The sequence below is a fragment of the Anomaloglossus baeobatrachus genome, chromosome 8 (assembly GCF_048569485.1).
Source record: "Anomaloglossus baeobatrachus isolate aAnoBae1 chromosome 8, aAnoBae1.hap1, whole genome shotgun sequence".
Classification (NCBI taxonomy): Eukaryota; Metazoa; Chordata; class Amphibia; order Anura; family Aromobatidae; genus Anomaloglossus; species Anomaloglossus baeobatrachus.
The window spans coordinates 75,251,554-75,277,903 of NC_134360.1; the positions used below are offsets into that span (position 1 = coordinate 75,251,554).

A 26,350-nucleotide genomic window follows, 5' to 3' on the forward strand; every position below is an offset into this window, starting at 1 on the left:
ATGCTTGCATAAAAATATCCATATATATCCATTTTTTATTGGGTGGTTGCTGTGTAGACAGGTATATTCCTATGAACACTCGGTCACCAATTATTTGCCCGTCTAAATAAGGCATTAAGTTAAAGTGACTCTTCCTTGTTGCCTATTAACAGCTATCAATACGTCAGTATTACTGATCCACGGACTAGACAAAGGGAATCTGTCATCAGGTTTTTGATATGTATGCTGCAAGGGTTGATACGGAGAATTCAGGGATGCCTGTGTTGTCAAGGTGTTTATTTGCTATGTTGGTTTATTCAGCAGTACTTCTCATTGCTAATTGCGCACGGCAGTTCGGCACACCCCCTCCTCTGATTGACACTTCACTGTCAATGCACAATCTCCACAGAGAGCTTGGTGTGGGCAGGACAGCTCTCTCCGCTCTGCTACATGACTAAACCTAAACATTCTGATTGTGTCAGAACGGCTGCAGCCGGAAATCTAAGTGATACACCGTTGAATTCAGGATCTCTTTGCCTACGTCATGCTGCTCTCAGATGAGGTAGCAAAACCTGCTGCTCTCAAAAGAATGAACATCTGCATTTCTACTAAAAATATATATATATACACACACCATATATATATATTTGCTATTCATATTTTCAAAGACGCCATGTGACATGTCCATTCTTGTGACGCTCTCTACTTTACAATACAGGTCAATGCAGAAGCTCAAAAAGTGCCTGGATGTGTTTTGGAGCGTTTTCCCCATAATTTTTGCTTTAAAAAATGATTCACGGTTCCTACAATTCAATTCAAGGGAGTGAAAAAAAAACCAACATTCGAAAAACGTCATAAAAATTAAGGGGAAATGCTCTAAAAAAAAATAAAGGCAGCCACAATCATCAAAACACACTCATCAAATGATCATCACAGTCTCCTTAGTGACTTCATAGAAGAAGTGTACCCGATGTGTGAGCCTAAGTCTTCGGTGTATATGCTCATGCGGTACATATCTGACAGTAGGCCACAGTCCATATGGGTGCTGTGCCATCCATCCACCATAGGAACCTTTTACCGAAAAGTAACTCTTCCACAAGGCATACACTTTTTGTAGATGGATAAAATGCCACTATTTTGGCTTTGGTCTTGTGTATGCGGGCTTATGGGGGTGATGAAGCCTACAGCAGTGTATGTGATTGGCTAAGTAAATGAACGCAGGGGCCATCTGGGCTTCCCACTGTTTTGCTGAAGAAAACTAAACTGTGTGTGACTCCAGCCTTGAGGGGTATTTTTACGTCAAGGTTATATTGTGATTTTTGCAAATACGGTTTGGCTGGAACTAGTCTAGATATTTTGTTCCGCGATCTATAGGATATGTGTTGTATTTAGGATCCAAAATGCACAGAAAAATATATAGTAACTTGAGAAAAGTAATTTTCTGCTGGATGTTCAAAGGTTGGCCTTTCTATCTATAGATATATATATTGTCACGGGATGGCAGGAGATAACAGGGGACTGGGGCTAGCAAACTGGCCTTCAGGCTAGGGGGCCCTAACTGTCCCTGATCCCAGAAATACATATGATGGTGATGATGTCTGGGCCACCTTCCTACCCCTGCTCCTGACAAATCCTGATCTAGTAAAACCCTCCCTCCATACCCCTGGGAGGCAGGGGCGGGACAGGAGTATGTAAACACCAACAGTGATAGACAAACAGGATAAACCAAAACTCTATCATACAGAGCAATCAGACAACAAGTGATAAAAAGGAAAACTAAAGCAGGGAGGAAATAACCAGATGGTAGGAGCAATCCCACCACACACCAAGCAACATGCAGTAAATCCCCAGAATGGAAAACAGCAACACACGGTCCGGTGTAGCAGAAAGCTAGAGTTGGCACAGGAAGACAAATTCCTCCATCTTAAAAAGGTAGTCAGTACCTGTAATAGGTCTCCCGCAACATGTGATAAAAAAAATCTAGCCTATGGCCCATCTATCTGGCCCATCAAGAGTCACTCTCATTTCGTCAGTCCATAAAACCTTTGAAAAAACAGTCTTAAGATATTTCTTGGCCCAGTTTTGACATTTTATCTTACGTTTCTTGTTCAAAGGTGGTCGTTTTTCAGCCTTCCTTATCTTAGCCATGTCCCTGAGTATGGCACACCTTATGCTTTTTGATACTCCAGTAATGTTCCAGCTCTGAAATATGGCCAAACTGGTGGCAAATGGCATCTTGGCAGCTTCACGCTTGATTTTCCTCAATTCATGGGCAGTTAATTTGCGCCTTTTTTGCCCAACACGCTTCTTGCGACCCTGTTGGCTATTTGCCATGAAACGCTTGATTGTTTGGTGATCACGCTTCAAAAGTTTGGCAATTTCAAGACTGCTGCATCCCTCTGCAAGACACCTCACAATTTTGGACTTTTCAGAGCCCGTCATATCTCTCTTCTGACCCCTTTTGCCAAAGGAAAGGAAGTTGCCTAATAATTAAGCACACCTTTATATAGGGTGTTGATGTCATTACACCACACCCCTCCTCATTACAGAGATGCACATCACCTAATTTACTTAATTGGTTGTTGGCTCTCAAGCCTATACAGCTTGGAGTAGGACAACATGTATAAAAAGTATCATGTGATCAAAATACTCATTTGGCTAATAAGTCTGCACACAGTGTAATGCGAAATGCATTGATTAGAACAGCTTCATTTACAGCAATGTAGGCGGATCGTGGATACATGGACGCTACCTAGAGGCATATGCAGTGAGCTGTATGATCTGAAGTGAAGGACCGGTTAGTTGCCGCCCTCACGTGTAGGTGACATGTGTCTATTGTACGGGAGCAAAGGTTTCTCCATTCCTTGCAGGTACGCTGACTGTTTAACCTCTTAACAAACTTAGTGACCTGCTCGTCACCATGAGCCAAATAATCTGTTTTAGGTATGTGCGTCAGATTAAATCATCAGAGAGTGGGTCCCCTTTTTAGGAAGCCCCTCTATTTGTCCAAACGCCTCTGACTTTGACTTGGTGTACCATTTACTTCAAGGGGAGCCATGGGAATGCCAACTACTAAACCAAAATTAATGGTTCCGATTCCTCGGGAAAGGTAGTGGTCATAGCAAGGTTGATTTTGGCCAATCGAGGTAACATGATTATCATTAATTGAAAATGTAACAAGTGTTCCTAATGCTAACTGCCCTATGTATACGGTACATATATAAAAAGTTTATTTGTGCTTGTGTGTAGTCCTCACCTTTTCTGCTAGGGTAAGTGCATTCATTGCTTACTGTACATTAGTATTAGTAATAACGAAAGAATAAAGAAATAAAATAATAATAATGCTTAACCGCGAGGAATGTAGTTAAACCTGCATTCACATGTTGCAACCACAATCACAGTAAAACTGCATCGACTATTGCAAAGCATGGCAAAAAAATGAACCACAGCCACAAAATGTGGACAGAACCTGAAGGGGTTTACTTGGAATTTATACAGATGACCAATCCACAGGCCCTTAGTATCAGATTGGTAGAGGTCGGACTGCCATTGACCCCACCGATCAGCCAATTGAAGGGGCTGGAGCATCCCGACACGTGTCACGGCCTATTCATTCTTCACATTGCACAGTGCCATGCATTTTGTAGATGAATGAAAAAACTCCAGATCATAGACTTGGGTGAAGTAAAAACTTACATCTTTATTTGTGCAGGTTTAAAAATCCACATCGCAGGTGGTATCCACAGGATCAGGATAGTATTAGATTATATCATCCAACGCGTTTCGACATGAGACGTTGCCGTATGATCTTATTCATGGATGATCTTATCGTCCATGAATAAGATCATACGGCAACGTCTCATGTTGAAATGCGTTGGATGATATAATCAATTTCTATCATGATTCTGTGGAGACCACCTGCGATGTGGATTTTTAAACCTGCACAAATAAAGATGTAAGTTTTTATTTCACCCAAGTCTATGATCCGCTGGAGTTATTTTCATTCATTTGCTGTGGATCCCTCTGCCTGGGACTCTCTGTGGATCAAGTGATTTAATCTGGAAGCAGCTGATATACTATAGTGGGGATCTGGATGTTTTTTTTCTACTTTGTACATTTTGTAGTGTCCATAATCTGGTATTCAATCCACTAAAACCTACCTCATTTGGATGAGACAGTGGTGCAGTATTAGGCCATGTGCGCACGTTGAGTATTTGATGAGGTTTTTTTTACCTCAGTGTTAAGGCTGCGTTCAGATGTTTAGTATTTGGTGAGTTTTTTACCTCAGTATTAAGGCCGCGTTCACGTTTAGTATTTGGTGAGGTTTTTAGCTCAATATTAAGGACACATTCACATGTTTAGTATTTGGTGAGGTTTTTTTTACCTCAGTGTTAAGGCCACATTCACATGTTTATTATTTGGTGAGTTTTTTACCTCAGTATTAATGCCGTGTTCACGTTTAGTATTTGGTGAGGTTTTTAGCTCAGTATTAAGGCCAAATTCACATGTTTAGTATTTGGTGAGTTTTTTACCTCACTACTAAGGCCGCGTTCATATGTTTAGTATGTAGTAGTTGTTTTTTTTACCTTAGTATTTGTAAGCCAAAACCAGGAGTGGAACAATCAGAGGACAAGTATAATAGAAAGCCTTGCACCATTTCTGTTTTTGGCTTACAAATACTGACCAAATACTTATCGTGGCCTCAGGCACATCCTATATAAAGTGTCCAGAGCTACACCCAAAACGATACAAGAGGCTGGAGCCCCTTCAATAAGTTGAGCATTTAGGTGCCTGGTGTCGGACCCCACTAGTCTGATATTGATAGCTCTGTAATGTGTCAGTCCCGAGGGTCAGCGTGAGTTTTGGTAGTAACAACTCCACAGCCGTACGGCATAGGCATGAGGCAACCCCAGGTGTAGCCACAACAAGAGCTTTACTTAAGGCCTCTGCCACACTCACGTGAATTTCACGCACGTGCCGAGAGACACGCATTTCCCCTGCGTGTTGCGTGCAGGTAAGTACGTGTCTCTGGTACGTGCGTGACACGTGTGTTCTACGTGTGCTATCCGCGATAGCACACGTAGAACCGGTAATTATTATACTCACCTGGTCCTTCCTGATGTCCGCGCTGCTGTCCGTGGTGCTGATCCTCGGTCTCCAGCCCTCCCGTCTCCCCGCTGCTGCTGCTGCCAGGCAGTGAAGTGAATATTCAATGAGAATAATGAGCGGCGGTCGGCAGCAAGAGGCAGCAGCGGCAGAGACAGGAGGGCTGGAGAAGGTGAGTTAATGTTTTTTATTTTTTTCCCTGACATGTGTGTTTACTCCGGCGCGTGTCACACGGGACCGCATCCACACTACACCCGTGTGGTACGGGTGCGGGCCGTGTAACACCCGTGCTGCCGGAGAAAACACTGACATGTCAGCGCTTTGAAAATCGCACACACGTACAAACGCACACGGACACACGTTCCGTGTGGTTTTACGTGTGTGTGCCTGCTACCATAGGGTAGCATTGCTGTACATGTCTCCGTGCCGCCGGTACGTGTAAAAAATGACAAACACGTGCCGGAGGCACGGATGTGTGGCGCAGGCCTAAAAGAGGGATATAAAATCGGCCTCGATCTAGGCTCCTCCAACCTGCCCGTCACACTGAATTCAGCTACCACGTGTGGTGAGAATACTGTGCCGCCCCGGAAGCTGCAGCGTCTGATTTGATGGCCACTGATGGCTCTATCTGCCAACCGCCTGGCTCGGTGCCTAAGTCACTCATCGGCATAAAGGTTGCAATACACACAGGCTTGAGCCTAACTTTGTGTGTCGGAAAAATGGCAAACTGAAAGGATCATAGTCAATGGCGCAACTACATCTTTTGTTCTTCACTACTGGACTCTCACCTGGCCCCATCCATTCCCTATAATCATTGGGGGGATTTGTCTATTACAGGGGGGACATACCTGAGCTCCCCAGGTGTCACCCACTCGGCACTTTTATAGCAGTTCCTACTTTCTTGTGATGCTCTAAACAGTGTCCACATGTTCCCAGAAGGTATAATACAATGTTCGCAGCCCTAAAAGGTCTGTTGCCCCCTCCATCACCTCCCTCTGGCAATCAGCCTCTATCGACTGATGGTTAAAAGGAACTCGTGGCTCATTACAAACCCATTTTGAGAACGGTTTGTCCTGTATGAATATGAATCTACATTATCACACAACATGATGAGATGCAAAAAAGTGCGTTTTATTTCCTGCCGAAGCTGGGGATCCGCTGAGCAGATCTGCTTTTCAACCTCCAAAAAATGGATGATTATTCCAAATGTCAGTTTTTCCCAGTTATGGACCTCAAGTATCCATGGTTATGACCACACATATAGTCACAGATAGTAATTAGTTGCTAGTGGTCATAACCATGGATACCTGGTCATAACCATAGATACCTAAGGTCCTCCAATGCCCTGAACATGAGTTGCTAGTGGTCATAACCATGGATACCTAAGGCCTTGCGATGCCCTGAACATGAAGTAAGGGACATAGTATCAGAAAAACTATACTAATTGGAGGTATTTGCTAATATTGTTATTATTACACCTACTATGTATTGGGATAGGATCTTGGAGATGGGAATAACCCTTTAATGTACATACAGCTGCTATGGAAGTACATGGGGTCCAGGTAGCTCCATGCACTGGCTCTTGGTCAATCCGCACTGCATCATATTCCAGAGATATTTTCCCCCAGAAGAACCTTTCTGGTCCCAATTACAAGCCAAAACCAACGTCTGCACTCCTGCATGGGATGTCCCCATTCCCCATTGGGTCCCTTAGGCTACGTACCCATGATGAGTATTTGGTGCGTTTTTGATGTTTCAGATTTTCTGCACTTAAGTAAATTTGGTTACTTGCTTTTTTTTTCTTGTTTACATGTGTTTTTATCACATTTTTTGATGCTGCTTTTTTATCTCTTGTTAATATGTCATGTTTTAAATAAAGCTGCTTTGTTTTACATACTTCCTGATATCTGACTTTGACAAAACTTTATTGATTCAGTCATGTGTGAATTACATGCATTTTTAATGCATTTCTGCAGCAGAAATGCACTAAAACCATATACCGTATTTTTACGATTATAAGATGCACTTTTTTGCCTCCAAAATTGAGGGGGGGGGGAATGGGGGTGCATCTTATAATCTGGATATAGCTCACCAGGTGGGAGTGGGGTCACAGCTGAAGGAAGTCAGTGGTGGCATGAGTGGGAAATGCTGCGGACTTAGGGATGGGAGAAAGGGGTGCCGTGGCGGAGCGATGCGGGTGCCATTGATCTCCAGCCAATAGACACGATGGGCTTCAGGAAAATGGCTGTGGAGGAAGCGCGAATGCAGACTGATATTGCTGAGAGGTGATATCTCAATCTGCGCGTGCGCCGCTTTCTATGCGATGGGCTTCAGGAAAATGGCTGCAGAGGCAGTGCACACACACACACACACACACACATTGAGATCTTGGAAAACCAAGATCTCAATCTGTGCATGTGATCCCGCAGCCATTTTCCCGAAGTCTATTCTGTCAGAAGCAGCGCATGCACAGACTGAGATCTTGGCTCGCCGAGATCTCAATCTGTGCGTGCTCTACTTCCGCAGCAATTTTTTCTGAAGCCCATCGCATCCACTGGCCGGAGATCAATGGCGCATGAATTGTAACACAACAGCCCAGTGCTACCACCGCCGTCTTTCAGCTGTGACCCTGCCTCCTGTGACCAAACTCATCGCCGCTGCGCCTTCCAGTGAGTTATATCCTGATTATAAAACAAAATTCCACGATTATAAGATGGACCCTCAATTTTACCATTAAATTTTTCTTCCTATTTTCTTCCTCTAAATTTGGGGTGGGTCTTTGAATCCGAAAAAATACGCTAGATGTGTTGTTTTTTTTTTACATGCCAATTTTCCACCTCTAATACAAGTCTGTGGGGAAAATCCTCATATAAAATTCAGCGTACCCACAAGAGAAATTGACGTCTTGGATTTTAAACACGCACCGCAGGTCAGTTTACGTGATGTAAAAAAAAACCCCAACACAGTGGGCATGAGATTTTTATGAGTCCAATCCACTTTGCTGGAACTGTATAACCCTGCTTTTGTGGCACAGCCAAAATATGCAGCGTAAGAAACTCACTGAGGAAACAACCTTACGGCTTATTCAGACGTCCAATTTTTCAAACACGAGGAAAATGGACCAACTTTTTTGATCAGAGCTTGATCAAATTGTTGTCCGATTGTACTCAGTATTTTTAGTACGTGGAGAAAAAAAAAGTCCACCAAAATCGGACCATATTTGGATGGCATAAAATTTCATCATTTAGATCCGACCCTCAGATCAAAGCTGGACATGTCTCCACAATTTTCAATGAACTGCGCAGTCCGCAAAAAATCAAGAACAAGTGAATGGCCCCATAGTTTACCACAGATACGCATAGCACTCGTACAAAAAAAAAAAAAATCAGATGTCTGAATCATCCTTTAGACTTTATTGGGTGCCGATTACAGCCCCCTGGATGGCGGCCATTTTTTTGTTAGGCTGGTTTCACATCAGCGGTATTCTGCCGCACTGCTGGATCCGGCACAAATGTGGTACAGTTCAATACAGTTCACAGGCATCGCGGTAAGCTCCGGTCATATGCGGTCATGTGACAACATGTGACTGGAGCTTGCCGCGATGCCTGTGAACTGTATTGGACTGTACCGCATTTGTGCCGGATCCGGCAGTGCGACAGAATACCGCTGATGTGAAACCAGCCTTGTGTTCCCTGCTTATTTAGATGGGGAAGTTGTGTTACGAAGCCCTAAAGCGGACCATACAGTGCTGGCCAAAAGTATTGGCACCACTGCAATTCTGTCAGATAATACTCAGTTTCTTCTTGAAAATGATTGCAATCACAAATTCTTTGGTATTATTATCTTCATTTAATTTGTCTTCAATGAAAAAAAAAAAAATATTTGTCATAAAGCCAAATTGGATATAATTCCACACCAAACATAAAAAAGGGGGTGGACAAAAGTATTGGCACTGTTTGAAAAATCATGTGATGCTTCTCTAATTTGTGTAATTAACAGCACCTGTAACTTACCTGTGGCACCTAACAGGTGTTGGCAATAACTAAATCACACTTGCAGCCAGTTGACATGGATTAATGTTGACTCAACCTCTGTCCTGTGTCCTTGTGTGTACCACATTGAGCATGGAGAAAAGAAAGAAGACCAAAGAACTGTCTGAGGACTTGAGAATCCAAATTGTGAGGAAGCATGAGCAATCTCAAGGCTACAAGTCCATCTTCAAAGACCTGAAAGTTCCTGTGTCTACGGTGCGCAGTGTCATCAAGAAGTTTAAAGCCCATGGCACTGTGGCTAACCTCCCTAGATGTGGAAGGAAAAGAAAAATTGACGAGAGATTACAACGCAAGATTGTGCGGATGGTGGATAAAGAACCTCGACTAACATCCAAACAAGTTCAAGCTGCCCTGCAGTCCGAGGGTACAACAGTGTCAACCCGTACTATCCGTCGGCGTCTGAATGAAAAGGGACTGTATGGTAGGATACCCAGGAAGACCCCACTTCTTACCCCGAGACATAAAAAAGCCAGGCTGGAGTTTGCCAAAACGTATCTGAGAAAGCCTAAAACGTTTTGGAAGAATGTTCTCTGGTCAGATGAGACAAAAGTAGAACTTTTTGGGAAAAGCCATCAACATTGAGTTTACAGGAAAAAAAAAAAAGAGGCATTCAAAGAACACGGTCCATACAGTCAAACATGGCGGAGGTTCCCTGATGTTTTGGGATTGCTTTGCTGCCTCTGGCACTGGACTGCTTGTCCGTGTGCATGACATTATGAAGTATGAAAACTAGCAACAAATTTTCCAGCATAATGTAGGGTCCAGTCAGTGCTTTTTTGGTAAAAAAATATTTGCTGGTACGCATCTGAGGCGAGGAGCGCGGGGGGGGGGGGGTTTGGGGGTGCTGTCAGGCGCGCTGCCGGCTGACATTGAGGAGCGGGGCTGCGGCGGGGTGTGCCGGTGCCAGTGGAGAGAGTGGACAACCATGTGAGCACAAGTATGAGATTTGTACACTTCTGGCCACATTCTGATTTGATGTGTCCAGCCTCAGTCAATTCATTTTCATTGAGCATGTCTGTTCAGCACGTGACCACATCTATGTAAATCGCATACTTGCAGCTTCATAACCTCCCACTCTCACCGCCGGCACCAGAGAATCCTGACAGCGTGCAGAGTGCACAATGTGAGAATTCAGAAAGCTGCAGCCAGAGAGTGACACGGAGTGACTGCAGACTCATCACAAATTTGGACAATCCCTTTAATGCTCCTAACATAAATAAAAACATAGTAACCCTTAACTTGTCAGACGGCACAAGACTTTATTAAAGAGATTGTCCACTACTTTAACATTAATGACCTTTCCTTAGGATAGGTCACCAATGTCTGACTGGTCAGGGTCCGGCACCTGGCAACCGCGCCAATTCCCTACTCTAGGTGCCGGTGGTGGCAGGTGGCCGGAAGTGCTCAGTTCTGGATCTGCTCCGTCTTTTGATAGTGGCAGAAGTCTCGTATTAAAATCAATGAGGTGGATGTGCAGTACCCGGCCGTGGACACTATCAGAGGACGGAGCAGGTCCAGAAATAAGCATTTCCGGACACCTGCACCATAATCAGCTGATCAGTGGGAGTCCCATTGCGCTCACATCAGAAGCAATGCGCAAGTGGGACCAAGGCCTAAGGCTATGTGCGCACGTTGCGTACAGTTCACTGCAGAAATTTCTGCAGCGATCTGAAGAGCACATGTGCGCTTTAAATCGCTGCAGAAATGTCCGTAGTGAAGCCGATTCCATGCGCTCTGCCTGCAGCTCCTGCCATAGACAGAGCAGGAGCTGCCGGCAAAGCGCACGGAAGAAGTGACATGTCACTTCTTTTTACGCAGTAGCCGAAGCGCTGCGCTCTAAAACGCCACGTGCGCACGGCCCCTGCACAATCTCCATAGACTGTGCAGGGGACGCAGGACGCATGCAGTTACGCTGCGCTACAAAGCGCAGCGTAACTGCATGTATTTACGCAACGTGCGCACATAGCCTTAGGCCTAAGGTGGGACCAAGGTTTGGAAAGAGGGAAGGAGTATTCCCTCTTTCCAAACTGAGCCTAATGTTTACAGTGTCCTTTACACTGTGTCCCCTTATACTGCACCATCTTTATACTGTGCCCTCATCACACTCCCCCTCCTTGCTATAACCTCACACTGTCCTCCCATTCTGCCCCCTCTCCATACCACCCCCTCCACTACCCAGTTTCTATTCTGTGCCCCTCACATTCTTCTCATCCCTTACAGTCTCCTCACTACCTCTTGTGTGTCCATATACTTTTCCACCTCACTCCCCATCCTACCCACTTGCTCCTCATACCATGTCACTCTTTATTCTGTGTCCTCAAAATTTCTTTCCAGTTTGCTTCACATCCTCTGTCCCCATGCATGAAACCTCATCCTCTCTCTCCCCATACATCACCCCTTATCCTCTCTCTCTCCCCATACATAAAACCTCATCCTCTCTCTCCCCATACATGAAACCTCATCCTCTCTCTCCCCATACATGAAACCTCATCCTCTCTCTCCCCATACATGAAACCTCATCCTCTCTCTCCCCATACATGAAACCTCATCCTCTCTCTCCCCATACTGTCCACAGATAGTTCCCTCCCCCATCCATACTGTGTATACACCTATTGCCCCCTCCCCACCCTCTGTCCCCCCCATAGTGTGTGCACAGATGGTTCCCATTCCCCACCCTCTGTCCCCCCATAGTGTGTCCACAAATAGTTCCCTCCCCCCCCATCTCTCCCCCATACTGTTTCATAAATACTCCCCTCTTACCCCATAATGTTCCTCCGTCCGTATCTTCTTCAGCTCCACAGTGGAGCACTTCTCAGCATTTCTCTGCCGCCTCTGCGCTGAGGCACTGGCTTCCGGAAGTCAGCGCCGGCGTCACTGCTTCAATTGTCCTCGCGTCTGACAGATACTAGGACAATTGAGCGGTGGGAGCTGCGCGCTGCAGCTTCTATGAGTGCGGCTGTCAGCGTGACAGCTGTGCTCAGAGAATAGCGGCTCCGACCCGGCAGACTTCCACACCGCCACATCAGACAGCCCGACAACACCCCCTGGTGACGCCTCTGGCTTGTGCCTTCGCTCCACATGGCTAATTTGTATAGTTTACAAATTAGCCATGTGGACAGAGCCAGAGGCGCTCTTCAGATTTTCCGGTACGCCGTACCGGCGCAAAAAAAGCACTGGGCCCATTGTGAGAAAGCTGGGTCTTCCTCAGAGGTCATGGGTCTTCCAGCAGGACAATAACCCCAAACACACTTCAAAAAGCACTAGAAAATGGTTTGAGAGAAAGCACTGGAGACTACTAAAGTGGCCAGCAATGAGTCCAGACCTGAATCCCATAGCACACCTGTGGAGAGATCTCAAAATGGCAGTTTGGAGAAGGCACCCTTCACATCTCAGGGACCTGGAGCAGTTTACCAAAGAAGAATGGTTAAATTTCCAGCAGAACATTGTAAGAAACTCATTGATGGTTACTGGAAGCGGTTGTTCACAGTTATTTTGGCTAAAGGTTGTGCAACCAAGTATCAGGCTAAGGGTGCCAATACTTTTGTCTGGCCCATTTTTGGAGTTTTGTGTGAAATGATCAATGATTTGATTTTTGTTTCATTCTCTTGTATTTTTTTATTGCAAGCAAAATAAATGAAGATAATAATACCAAACAATCATTTTCAAGAAGAAACTGAGTATATCTGACAGAATTGCAGGGGTGCCAATACTTTTGGCCAGCACTGTACATGTGAAATGACTGCTTTCTCTTCCCACTCCACCATAAATGTGTACTCGGCTGAGGATTAATTTTTAATTTAAATGGGAATTAGCAGCCGCCATAGCTTTCTGGCAGCAGGTGATTTCCTGTAGGAACAAGGATCGGAGATGTGAAAATAGATTTTGCCCACAGGATACAATGTCATAGTACAGAGAGAGTATATCTCAGGCTACCATCCATCTTCATCCCTGTGCAGATGCTGTATACATTATTCTGGAGTGTATAGATTATGCAGCCTATGCAAGGAATTACCTGTAATAAAAGCCCAAAGCAAGCAGGTGAAACAGAAGACTGACCTACATAATCTAATGTTTACCCCTTGAAAGCCAAACCGTGATGTAGGTCAATCCTTTTGCATGGCCTACATTTATCTGCCGGTCTTAGACACGTCTGTATATACAGCCACAGCACATATGCCTTGCGTGCAATTGACTTATTGAGGGCAGTGATCAAGCAAAGATGGTGACCTCAGCTTCCGCCACCAAGTACTATACCCATTAGTTGAAGTTTTTGGGCCCCAATGCAAAATCTTCAAAAGAGCCGTGAACTATCATTACTCTTTAAAGAGATTATCTGGAACTTTGGCTATTTTTTATATGGGGCTCAGAACTTATCAGAAGGTAGATGCCAACTACCTGCCTTTTCTGCCCAGTGACAATCACTCCTGTCTTCGGAAGTGACTCGCCTGCTTTCTCACGTCAACAGAGCAGCTCTTCCTCTTCTATCCTCCTTTGTTGACAGAGCGTCATTGCCGACATCATAATGATTGATAACCGGCTCCTCACACAGGTATGAACAAACCAGGAGAGATGTTAAATCTGCAATACACAGGTCCCTATTCAGGCCAAGAGAAGCCCTAAATCTGACCTTGATGGTGGTTGGCACACTAAAATTATGCAATGGCGCCACCAGTCAATGTCTGCTGATCCTGAGAGTCCTTAACCGCACCCTCAACTACAATGCCTTGCGAAAGTATTCGGCCCCCTGAATTTTTCAACCTTTTTCCACATTTCAGGCTTCAAATATAAAGATAAAAATGTTAAATTTCATGGTGAAGAATCAACAAGTGGGACACAATTGTGAAGGTGAACGATATTTATTGCTTATTTTAATTTAAAAAAAACCCAAAAAAATGAAAATTGGGGCGTGCAATATTATTAGTCCCCTTTAAGTTAATACTTTGTAGCGCCACCTTTTGCTGCAATTACAGCTGCAGTTGCTTGGGGTATGTCTCTATCAGTTTTGCACATCGAGAGACTGAAATTCTTGCCCATTCTTCCTTTGCAAACAACTGGAGCTGAGTGAGGCTGGATGGAGAGCGTTTGTGAACAGCAGTTTTCAGCTCTTTCCACAGATTCTCGATTGGATTCAGGTCTGGACTGTGACTTGGCCATTCTAACACCTGAATACGTTTATTTGTGAAGCATTCCATGTAGATTTTGCTTTATGTTTTGGATCATTGTCTTGTTGGAAGACAAATCTCCGTCCCAGTCTCAGGTCTTTTGCAGACTCCAACAGGTTTTCTTCAAGAATGGTCCTGTATTTGGCTCCATCCATCTTCCCACCAATTTTAACCATCTTCCCTGTCCCTGCTGAAGAAAAGCAGGCCTAAACCATGATGCTGCCACCACCACGTTTGACAGTGGGGATGGTGTGTTTAGGGTGATGAGCTGTGTTGCTTTTACGCCAAACATATTGTTTGGCATTGTGCCCAAAAAGTTCGATTTTGGTTTCATCTGACCAGAGCACCTTCTTCCACATGTTTGGTGTGTCTCCCAGGTGGCTTGTGGCAAACTTTAAACAACACTTTTTATGGATATCTTTGAGAAATGGCTTTCTTCTTGCCACTCTTCCATAAAGGCCAGATTTGTGGAGTGTACAACTGATTGTTGTCCTATGGACAGACTCTCCCACCTCAGCTGTAGATCTCTGCTGTTCATCCAGAGTGATCATGGGCCTCTTGGCTGCATCTCTCATCAGTCTTTTCCTTGTTTGACATGAAATTTTTGCGGGACGGTCGGGTCTTGGTAGATTTGCAGTATTCTGATACTCCTTTCATTTCAATATGATCGCTTGCACAGTGCTTCTTGGGATGTTTAAAGTTTTGGAAATCTTTTTGCAACCAAATCCAGCTTTAAACTTCTCCACAACAGTATCACGGACCTGCCTGTTGTGTTCCTTAGTCTTCATGATGCTCTCTGTGCTTTAAACAGAACACGAAGACTATCACAGAGCAGGTGCATTTATACGGAGACTTCATTACACACAGGTGGCTTATATTTATCATCATCAGTCATTTAGGACAATATTGGATCATTCAGAGATCCTCAATGAACGTCTGGAGTGAGTTTGCTGCACTGAAAGTAAAGGGGATGAATAATATTGAATGCCCCCATTTTCATTTTTTTATTTTTTACAAAAATTTAAAATAAGCAATAAATATCGTTCAACTTCACAATTGTGTCCCACTTGTTGTTGATTCTTCACCATAAAATTTAATTTTTTAATCTTTATGTTTGAAATGTGGGAATAGGTTGAAAAAGTCAAGGGGGCTGAATACTTTCGCATATATAAGCAAAGTGTAACACCAAACAACAATAACCGTAAAAGAAGTGCACAAAAGCAGAGGATAAAATTTGTTTAATTTACCAAAAAGAACCAAAAACGCTGCAAAAAAATAGCAAAAATGAATCTGCATTTTTTTTTCACTTTTATTGTTTTAAACTATGAAAAAAAGCAGCAAAAATGCCTAGGCTCGCACATGCGGATTTTGCCACGGAAAACCTGCGGATTTATCTGGATTTTCTAGATAAATCTGCAGGTTTCAGCAAGTACAGACACTCCCCATGTTATCCTATGGGGCATGGGGAGTGTCTGTGTAAATGCTGCGGCATGTGCGGCTGCGGAATGTGCGGCTGCGGAATATGCTGCGGATGTCCCGCAGCCGCACATAAGTTCATGTCAATTATTCCTGCAGAAATACCTGCGGAAATACCGGCCCTCCACTATGGAGATAGAGGCTGGGACTGCCGCAGGTAAGTCACATGACTGTCCGAAGGTTTTCCGCAGCTATTACGCTGGAATCCTGCAGTTATGGATAGCTGCGGATTACGGGGAGGTGCTGCAGGAAACCTGCGGACGTACCTATGGATATATACGCAGGTGTCAGCTCCCGAGGGCACATAGCCGTAAAGAATTGACATGCTGCTTCTTTAAAAAAACTGCAGCAATTTTCCATTTTAGGCTATGTGCACACAATGCAGATATGGTGCAGAAATTTTCTGCACCTTTTGACAGAAAAATGCACCAGAAACATACACGTTTTTGTGCCATGCAGTTTTCTTAATGCAGTCAATAGGTGGAAGCCCTGGCCTATCAGGTCGTCACAGGGTAATGTGCACTCTGCCCTTCTGTGCAATATCCATCTCCTCCTTGGTTACGGGTCCCCAACCATGGTGTTGTCCAAACCAGCTAATCAAAATCCTAGGAACACTCTGCACCACACGCACCAGACACCAGTGGACGGCCTGAGTGGAATAGGGTCGCCCACGTGGGGGGTTGGTTAAGGGGAGGTCAGGAGTGTCAGGAGTAGGCCAGTGTAGTGTTGGAAGTGAAGGAGAGAGGAGGTCAGGAGCTGGGCTCCTTGGAGTACTAGGTAGCAGACGTTGGTCTGGGCCTGGTAGGGGATCATGACAAGGGGCACGGCATTGTCGTGGAGGACAGCCGTCGGCCTTGTACCATCACCGGGCTGGGACCAGGTGTCTTGCTAAATTCTACTAAAAAAGGGGGCTGAAAGCCCGTACTTACGAAGCGCTCACTGATATCCTAATCAGGCACGAATACTAATATTCTTTATAGCAAGATACTATTTATTTTAATAGCACATGAATATAATCAATGGTACATAGGCATTTAGAATCTTATAGTCATAGAAACTTATACAATAACAGAAATATGCATCAACATTACCGTTATGTTGTAGCAATCCTTTCACATCGGAGGGAACTCGAGTTAATGAAGGAATCAACATGGCATGGCATCACAGGAACAGTGCGTACGTACACTTCATTGTCCTGGAAGGTATTTCCCTACCTTAAGCGAGTTCGGTGTATATTTTATAGGAAAATATTGTAGGTTGTGTCTAAATGGTCACCAGCATATGACAGCTGAGTCATGTTCATGTAACTTGACCACAAAATGTTGTAGGTAACGGCAGCTTCCTGCACATTTCCAGCACATCCTGTCAGTTGACAACTGGCTGACCACAGTTTGACCAGTATTAGTGAAATATTGCAATGAGCCGTAAATTTCATCCTTAAAACTGTCTTTAAGCTAACCACAAGTTTCCTGTAAGTGGAACTGTAAATGTTACTTCCTTATTATCTAAAACTGCTTCAAGACATGTATTCCTTGGCATTAGTGAAATATTATCCAAAGGACATCTTCTTTGATACTGAATTATTGATGGATCAAATAATATCTGGGATCACTCCTATCTTATGATTATGATCCCTATCTAATAGTCATTCAAACTTCAGTCATATCACATTGGTATCACAATCGGTCCTTGATCCCAGGGATTATTTTCCATCATCAGTATTCCACTAGAAGAAGATCACTCGGAATATACCATACCATGACCAAGAAATATTGTTTGCCACAAATTTTGTCTTTGTTTAGATAAACGTTGAATCACAAATATAATCAGTTTCACTACTATGTATAGTATATTAAAACTAAAAGCAATATTATCTGAAAAGCTCCCTTGAATATCATGTGTTTTGGCATTTGCTCGATATTCAAAGGAATCATTACACATTACATTTCCCGATATGTTACTACAAGTTTCACTAGTCCCATTTATGAACATATTGGCATAAGGCCATAACATATCATGAATTGTCCTTTCCACTAAGCTGGGTTTAAAAGCATCTACAGTCCATAGAGATGAATCCCAGGTTAGTCAGTCCAGTCTTATTTCTTAGTACCCAAATTCCTCCCTTAAAAGCCAGATATTGCAAATTGGTGACTGTTGCATTCAAATTGCCTTGCCACCATGGAAGATTGATCCATCCCACTACGGAAATGGGTACTGTAGTATTCTATAGACGAACACTTAGAGTGTCTTTATCAGCAAGATGATCAGAACAACTTTTCCAGTTTAAGATTTCCTCCATCGATACCGGGACATCCAGATAAGGGATACTGGTGGCTGTAACTGAAGAATGTGTACAGATCCAGCAATCTGTGTGTTGAAAATGTGATGGTGCATCAGAAATTCATTCGCCACAGGTTCCTCCTGATGTAGACTTGTCCATCCAACGACCAGAGAGGCAAACATGAAACACAGGAATTTCTCCATCTCATCACTATCGAGCTCTTCCCAGTAACCGATACCATGGATTCCGCTTATTTACCACACCTTCTGCAAATAAAGATACACTATTATTCTCGTAAATAACATTTTTTTCTTGTGGGACATATTCCCACTTCCCCACTCCTGGTCTCATTATCAGGAAAGTACGATCTTTTCCGACCGCTATTACCTCTGTCTCTGAGGGCGGTCCTTGGAGGTTTTGAATCCATATTTTTGCTCCTACATTTGTAATATTAGAGGATCCAAAACCTTTAGTACCCCGTATTGTTAATTCTGCTGGGGCAGTTCCTTCTCTTATTTCAGACAAGTTTATTGGAATTATTAACATCTGAGCCACCTTCTGGTGTTTCATCAATATCAAAGGTTCATTTCCCAAATTTAGCATCAGTACCTTGATTTCTCCCTGATAATCTGCATCTATTACCCCTCCCACCACTATGGCTCCTTTTAACACTAAACTAGAACAAGTGGCTATTTGACCATAATGATCCTTTGGTATATGGCAACCCAATCCTGTTGAAATTGGTTTTACCTTACCTGGGGGTACCACGACAGTTTCCAATGTACTGAGGTCTAAACCTGCTGAATAAGGCGTGGCTCTTTCTGGTGTGCCCAAACAGCTGTACCTTGCCTTGTCAACTGTTGGACTGATTTGTCTGATGGCTGCTGCTTTATCTGCTTCTGAATTAAACAAACGTTCAAGTGAGTTAGTAGGGACATGAGCATCGACATGAAATACAGTGGTCTTGGTAGATTGAATAATCCCTTCAATGTCTTGCCACACTTCCCTGACCATCTCAAACACATTTTGCTGTTCCTCTCCCCATTGGAACTCATATTTTTTACTCGTTACTTTGTACAAATGAGCCAACATTTGTCCCAAATGAGGGATATGTTGTCTCCAAAAATCAAACAATCCAATATAAGACTGAGTCTCCTGTTTGGATTTAGGGACCGGAAAATTAATAATTTTCTGTCTGGCATTGGGCAAGATCTCTCTGTGCCCCTTGTTCCACTGAATCCCTAGAAATGTTACCACCTGAGACGGTCCTTGAACCTTGGCATCACTGATTTCCCATCCTTTACTCCACATATGAGCAACCAGTTTTGTCAATTGATCTTTCACACTTTGCTCATCTTGTCCTTGTATCATTATATCATTGATATAATGTGAGATCTGCATTTCCTTATGACAAGACATAACCCCAAAGGAGAATTTTCCTTCGGTTAGATTAAGAGTCATCCATTTTAGGATATCAATTCCCAAAATATATTCTGGTATAGGTACTACCAGCACCGTATACTGCTTGATAGGTAAATTACCTATCTTCAAAGCTACCTGTGTCTGAACCCTGGTGATCACTTGACCACCTAGTCCAGCAATTTTTACTCGAGGTCCTTTTATTTTTTCTGGGTTTCCATGAATTAAAGTAGCCTCCGCCCCCGTGTCAATCAAAGCTGGGACTCTTTGAATATTTCCCCCTTTCCAATGTATGCTAAGATTGATGTAGGGACGTTCGTCCCTGTTTATCAATAGGGGGGCTTGGCTGGCTACCTATGGTAAATCACTTCCTTCTGAACTTTCATTTACACAGACTTCAGTCTGTGCATTAGCCCTTCCTTCCGTGACCTTTGTGGCCACGGCTGCAGCCAGTTCTTCCAATGGATAAACTGACTGAAAATCTTCCCAAGACACTTTCTTTGGGGGGTTTTCCCCTTTTCCTTCTGATTTCTTTACCTTGGGGGTTTTTGAACCCCCTTCCACATTTGTAGTGGTCACTTTCTTTGCAGATAGAACTTTCTGTTTGTACAACTTCCATAATTCTCCTGTCTCCTTTCCATCAATCCTTTCCTTATTGATCCCGGCTTTAAGCAAAGCCTGGAACATGTCTTTTCGAGGCACCCATGGGGCCTCCCCTACTGATTTCTCTTTCCAATCAGGATTGTTTGGCTTACTGTTACCAACATGGCCTCCAGGGGATGGTTTATCCCACTGTCCCATATCATGTAACTCCTTCATCCTCCCTAGAACTACACCGATTGATTCTCCAGTCAGCGCTACAGTTAAGGTTAAAATAACTGTTTTATATGCTGGAGGAGCATGTTTAACCAGCCTATTACTTATGCTGGCTGTCAATGGGTACTGGAGATAATCATCATCCAGTCCCAAAAGAGGAAGAGCATTCCTCATTGCTTCTTCCTTCAGCCTTTCCATACCATCTTTTAAGGTATACCAAGGTTTATCATTGATAGGAAAGTCTGCTTCTGATGGATATTTGTCCAGAAAAGCATGGGCTAAGATCATGATTAAGTTTTGAGTACCATGCTCATTATGATCAACAAAATAATTTTTTATTGATCTCTGAATTTCTGGGTCACGAGACATGGTGACAAATTTTGCCACGTCTCCGGCATCAAAGTGCACTTCACCTCCTCCGAGATCGTGCACCCTGACCAACCAGGGAATTTCTCCTTCTCCTGGTTTTTGTCTAAACTGTGTTAAAATGCTATCAACTTCTCCCTGAGAGTAATCTTCAATGGTTACTCGATTTTTTACATGAGGAATCGTTTTCTCATTTGTGATGGCATTACCATCTTCGTCATATTGCAGATTCCCCTGACCATCCCGGACATGTTCCCGGATGATCTCATTCTCTGTCCTCTCTAGGCGACCCCTTACTGGGTTAGCCTGAATCTTCCCTTTATGGCAATCCTCCTCATCAGATGATGAAGATGAATCCCACACATCCCCATCCCAAGTATCGGGATCCCAGTTTATAGAAGCTGAGGCGATACTTTTATGCACTTTGGTTTTATTTACTTTTCCTCTTCTTCTTTTCTTGTACTTATTTTGAGCAATTTTTATGGCAGCTTTTTGTGCCACATTCTGATAATGTTCCAATTTATCCTTCAACAGTCGGGTATTACATTCCATAACTGTTTTCAGGCAACCTAATTCTATCATCTTTTGTTCCACCTGGGAACTTTTCTTCTGCATCTTTAGCTTACGCTCATGCATTACACTATATGCACTTGCCAAAATCCAGATGCGCCGTCCTAAAGACACTACATCACCTGTTTTCACAGGGACACTACCGAATACATTCACATCAGTAGCTTCACTACCCTTAAGCTTGTCCTGCCATTGTTCTGCCAATCCACAATTGACCAATTCATGTGCTATAAGATTGTAGGGAGCCTCAGTCCAGCCGGGGATCTCCACAACAACCTCCTTAACATTATCCTTACGTTTTCTGAACATTTTGACACTATGCAAAAAGATTGAAAAATATCTGGAAATTTGCCAAATATATGTTTTTAACTTCTAAATTACAAAAATTAGTTTAATTACTTCTTATAGAAGTAATCCTGCCGACTACGCCAATTTATGTCTTGCTAAATTCTACTAAAAAAGGGGGCTGAAAGCCCGTACTTACGAAGCGCTCACTGATATCCTAATCAGGCACGAATACTAATATTCTTTATAGCAAGATACTATTTATTTTAATAGCACATGAATATAATCAATGGTACATAGGCATTTAGAATCTTATAGTCATAGAAACTTATACAATAACAGAAATATGCATCAACATTACCGTTATGTTGTAGCAATCCTTTCACATCGGAGGGAACTCGAGTTAATGAAGGAATCAACATGGCATGGCATCACAGGAACAGTGCGTACGTACACTTCATTGTCCTGGAAGGTATTTCCCTACCTTAAGCGAGTTCGGTGTATATTTTATAGGAAAATATTGTAGGTTGTGTCTAAATGGTCACCAGCATATGACAGCTGAGTCATGTTCATGTAACTTGACCACAAAATGTTGTAGGTAACGGCAGCTTCCTGCACATTTCCAGCACATCCTGTCAGTTGACAACTGGCTGACCACAGTTTGACCAGTATTAGTGAAATATTGCAATGAGCCGTAAATTTCATCCTTAAAACTGTCTTTAAGCTAACCACAAGTTTCCTGTAAGTGGAACTGTAAATGTTACTTCCTTATTATCTAAAACTGCTTCAAGACATGTATTCCTTGGCATTAGTGAAATATTATCCAAAGGACATCTTCTTTGATACTGAATTATTGATGGATCAAATAATATCTGGGATCACTCCTATCTTATGATTATGATCCCTATCTAATAGTCATTCAAACTTCAGTCATATCACATTGGTATCACACCAGGGCACAACGGGGTACGTGTACCCTAGGTCAGGGAGTAGCTTCAGGCTACCTGACAATTCATCCGATGAGAACGGAGCCTTCAAGATCCGCTCTCCACCCGCTCCAAAATTGGGGTACTAGCGTAAGGGGGATAGGACTTTCCACACACACACACGGTCCAGGGGGTCCCAAGCGTGAACCCTGAGAGCAAGCTCCCTCAGTTAGCCACACTGGGGAGCAGGACCCGACTAGTTAAAAGCTACATGGGCCAACTAGAAAGAGAACAAGGTGCCAAGGGCAAGGTCACAGATCAACAGGCAAAACCACCAGAAACGGGACCCAAACGCGCTCCCCCTCAACGGCAGCGATGTCCAGAACTTTGGTTTACCAAGTTGTCGGTGTCAGCGTTATTGGAGTGAGTGAGTACGCAAGTGACCCTTACCTCCCCAACGGCACATCCCTGCCACCATCACCGAGTCCCGGGGCATCCCCCCTACCCGTGGAGGGGTTAAACACCTGGCTGCCCACTACATCGCCACCCGGTAATCCCCAGCTGCAGCGGTGGTACTCCACCTTACCACACACCACGGGTGGCGTCACGAACTGTAAACACACCGTTCCCTGTAAATATCCCCTTAATTGGAGTGGCCGCACGACCCCCGGGTCCGGACGTCCCTCGAGCCACCACGGATCTGGATCCGAACAGCCCAGCTGCTGACGCGGGGGCGGCACAGAAGGGCTAAAAAGAGGCACCAATATAATTGACATGCTGCAGATTATTTTCTGCACCAAATCTGCAAGTAAAAAATAAGCAACGTACGCACAGCAGTTCAGAATTTTCATTGACTTTGCTGGCATGATGAGAGACGTGCACATTTGGGCCACGAAGTGCACCAAAAAACGCATCAAAAACACCGTGCGCACAACAATTAACGTGCACGGGGCAAAAAGCAGCATTTACACTACATGGAAACACGTTTCGACCAGGAGCGTGCACTTCTCCAGCACGCAGGTGTAACGGCGCTCGCTCCTTCTGCACACTCCGCACTCTGATTAGGTAACAGATCGCGCCCGTCCCCTCGCTGGCTCCTATCTCAGTGCCTGGCACTTCTCCCGCCCATTCACAGCTATTGGAGAATCATTGACTGTAATAGCCAAGGGCTCTCTCCTCCCTCCAGATTCTTATCCTGGAAATCCCAGGCAAATGACACAGTGAGTTCACGAGCTATTGCTGCGGCTGCAATCTGGCAACAATGTCCAAAAGTGAAATCATTCAAGGATTTTTAGATATTCCAGAAATGTTAAAATCCCTCCTGGAATACCAAGTCCCCCCCCAGAGCACAGGTGAGTGTTATTTCACTTTTGTATCTTTATGTTTATATGCTTTAAAGTTAAATCTTAAAGATTAAGATTTGCCCTAATCAAGTCTTCGTATATAAATGATTTTTTAGGCAAAGTATATTTTTATTTTTCGTCTGTATGCGCAATAGGGTGTGGGGTGTTCCTTAGAGAACTCGATCCCGAGCAGTGACCATCGTAAACATGGCAGCATGGCCATCTGTGAGTGACATGGACGTATTATAAGAAATATCTCTGCAGAATTATCCCCTGAAGATTATTGCTTACTGCAAACAGCTTTGAGACGGCACAAAGTGCGTTGGGTTTTGTTTTCCTGCAGGATTCTGCCTGTTCACACCGCACCCCAGTGAGACTCGGACTTGTAAATCAGCTCCCTTCTTCCTCCGCAGCTTTCCCAAAATTCTCATTCCTCTTCACCTTGTGAAGCAATATTCCTGATACTGACAGTCTATTTACTTACCACTTATTGCCCTGATTGTTAAAGAGGACCTGTCACGGCTCTAAAGTGGACAGTTTTTGCTTGTATTATTCCCAACGTTCCTCTTAGTTTCTAATTTTTGTTATTTTTTCTTTTATCTGCCATATAGTACCAGAGATAAGGCACTCTTCATGTAGTGCTGATTTTTATGGCCTTTACTAAGTAGGGGTGTGTCTCAAAGGATCCTCTGGGGCGTGCCTCACATAATCCTTTGGGGCATGTCTCACAGGATCCTCTGGGTGCGTGTCTCACAGGATCCTCTGGGCGCGTGTCTCACAGGATCCTCTGGGCGCCTGTCTCACAGGATCCTCTGGGCGCCTGTCTCACAGGATCCTCTGGGCGCCTGTCTCACAGGATCCTCTGGGCGCCTGTCTCACAGGATCCTCTGGGCGCCTGTCTCACAGGATCCTCTGGGCGCCTGTCTCACAGGATCCTCTGGGCGCCTGTCTCACAGGATCCTCTGGGCGCCTGTCTCACAGGATCCTCTGGGCGCCTGTCTCACAGGATCCTCTGGGCGCCTGTCTCACAGGATCCTCTGGGCGCCTGTCTCACAGGATCCTCTGGGCGCCTGTCTCACAGGATCCTCTGGGCGCCTGTCTCACAGGATCCCCTGGGCGCCTGTCTCACAGGATCCCCTGGGCGCCTGTCTCACAGGATCCCCTGGGCGCCTGTCTCACAGGATCCCCTGGGCGCCTGTCTCACAGGATCCCCTGGGCGCCTGTCTCACAGGATCCCCTGGGCGCCTGTCTCACAGGATCCCCTGGGCGCCTGTCTCACAGGATCCCCTGGGCGCCTGTCTCACAGGATCCCCTGGGCGCCTGTCTCACAGGATCCCCTGGGCGCCTGTCTCACAGGATCCCCTGGGCGCCTGTCTCACAGGATCCCCTGGGCGCCTGTCTCACAGGATCCCCTGGGCGCCTGTCTCACAGGATCCCCTGGGCGCCTGTCTCACAGGATCCCCTGGGCGCCTGTCTCACAGGATCCCCTGGGCGCCTGTCTCACAGGATCCCCTGGGGGCATGTCTCACAGGGTCCCATGGGGCATGTCTCACAGGGTCCCATGGGGCATGTCTCACAGGGTCCTCTGTGGCATTATCTTACATAATCCTCTGGGGCGTGTCTCACTTAATCCTCTGGGGTGTGTCTTTAGGCTGCTCTACATTATTACGAAGGAAGGTGATCCAGCTCAACTGGGGCAAGGTCCGGCATGCACGGATAACACTCTGGCAGTGCAAGGGTCCAATAGAAGAAGAAAAAATCCAGCTTCCGGAGTTGTAGTAAAACTATTGCAAAATTTTATTGAAGGACGTCAAAATTAATGTGATGACAAAAATAGGGAGCCCATATACGGCATAAGGCTACGCGTTTCGAACGCTGCCTGCGTTCTTCTACATTATTACCCTATGAGCCACAGAACCTGGTAAAGACCATAAAAATTAGCAGTAAGTTAAAAAGCACATATCTCTAAACTGTATGGAGGTTATAAAAAAAAAAAATACTAAATGAGCAAAAAACGGTCACTTTGACCATGTTACAGGTGTCCTTAAAAAGACTCTTCACATTATTTCCATCCAAACTCGCACTAAATGGAGATATGTAAAAGACTGGGACCACGGTGTACCCTGAGGTGGGGGCTGATGGATATGCTATGAATGTCTGATGGGTCGTCTCATAATAAGAACCCCTTTCCAAATGTCCTTTGCTTATTCTTCTAAATGGCTGCCATGTAATACTACATTTCCCTTCCAAGGAAAACACCTGGCTGGCCGCAGCCTACCATAGTGAATAAGGTCCTGCGTTCTGTTCTGTAAGGAATTGTCTAAGATGTGCCAACCCCTTTAAGTGAAAGCTGTAATTTTTTTTGTACTCCCAACAATTAAAGGGACACTCCACCCTGAGACTGAAAAGTGACTACACATTTCTCAGGTATAGTTGCTCTGCCTGTCACTCTCCTTTTCTTCTGTTTCCAAGATGGCCACCATGTGAAGTGCTATGGTAAGTCTAATGCCTGCTTTACACGAGTCGACTGATCGTGCGATTTCACGATCGATCGTACCCGCCCCCGTCG

The 26,350-nt window shown here is 44.5% G+C and overlaps 1 protein-coding gene and 1 long non-coding RNA gene across 2 annotated transcripts in view; one reads left to right on the forward strand and one right to left on the reverse strand.

Moving 5' to 3' along the window:
• Positions 1–26,350, reverse strand: part of LOC142249861 (uncharacterized) — a 63,048-nt gene that overhangs the window by 32,308 nt on the left and 4,390 nt on the right. The gene's annotated exons all lie outside the window — the stretch shown is intronic.
• Positions 23,647–26,350, forward strand: part of TEF (TEF transcription factor, PAR bZIP family member) — a 63,830-nt gene continuing 61,126 nt past the window's right edge. Inside the window, exon 1 of the mRNA XM_075321801.1 lies at positions 23,647–23,790. Coding sequence (XP_075177916.1) covers positions 23,700–23,790 — 91 coding nt within the window. The 5' untranslated portion in view covers positions 23,647–23,699. The remainder of the gene's footprint in view (positions 23,791–26,350) is intronic.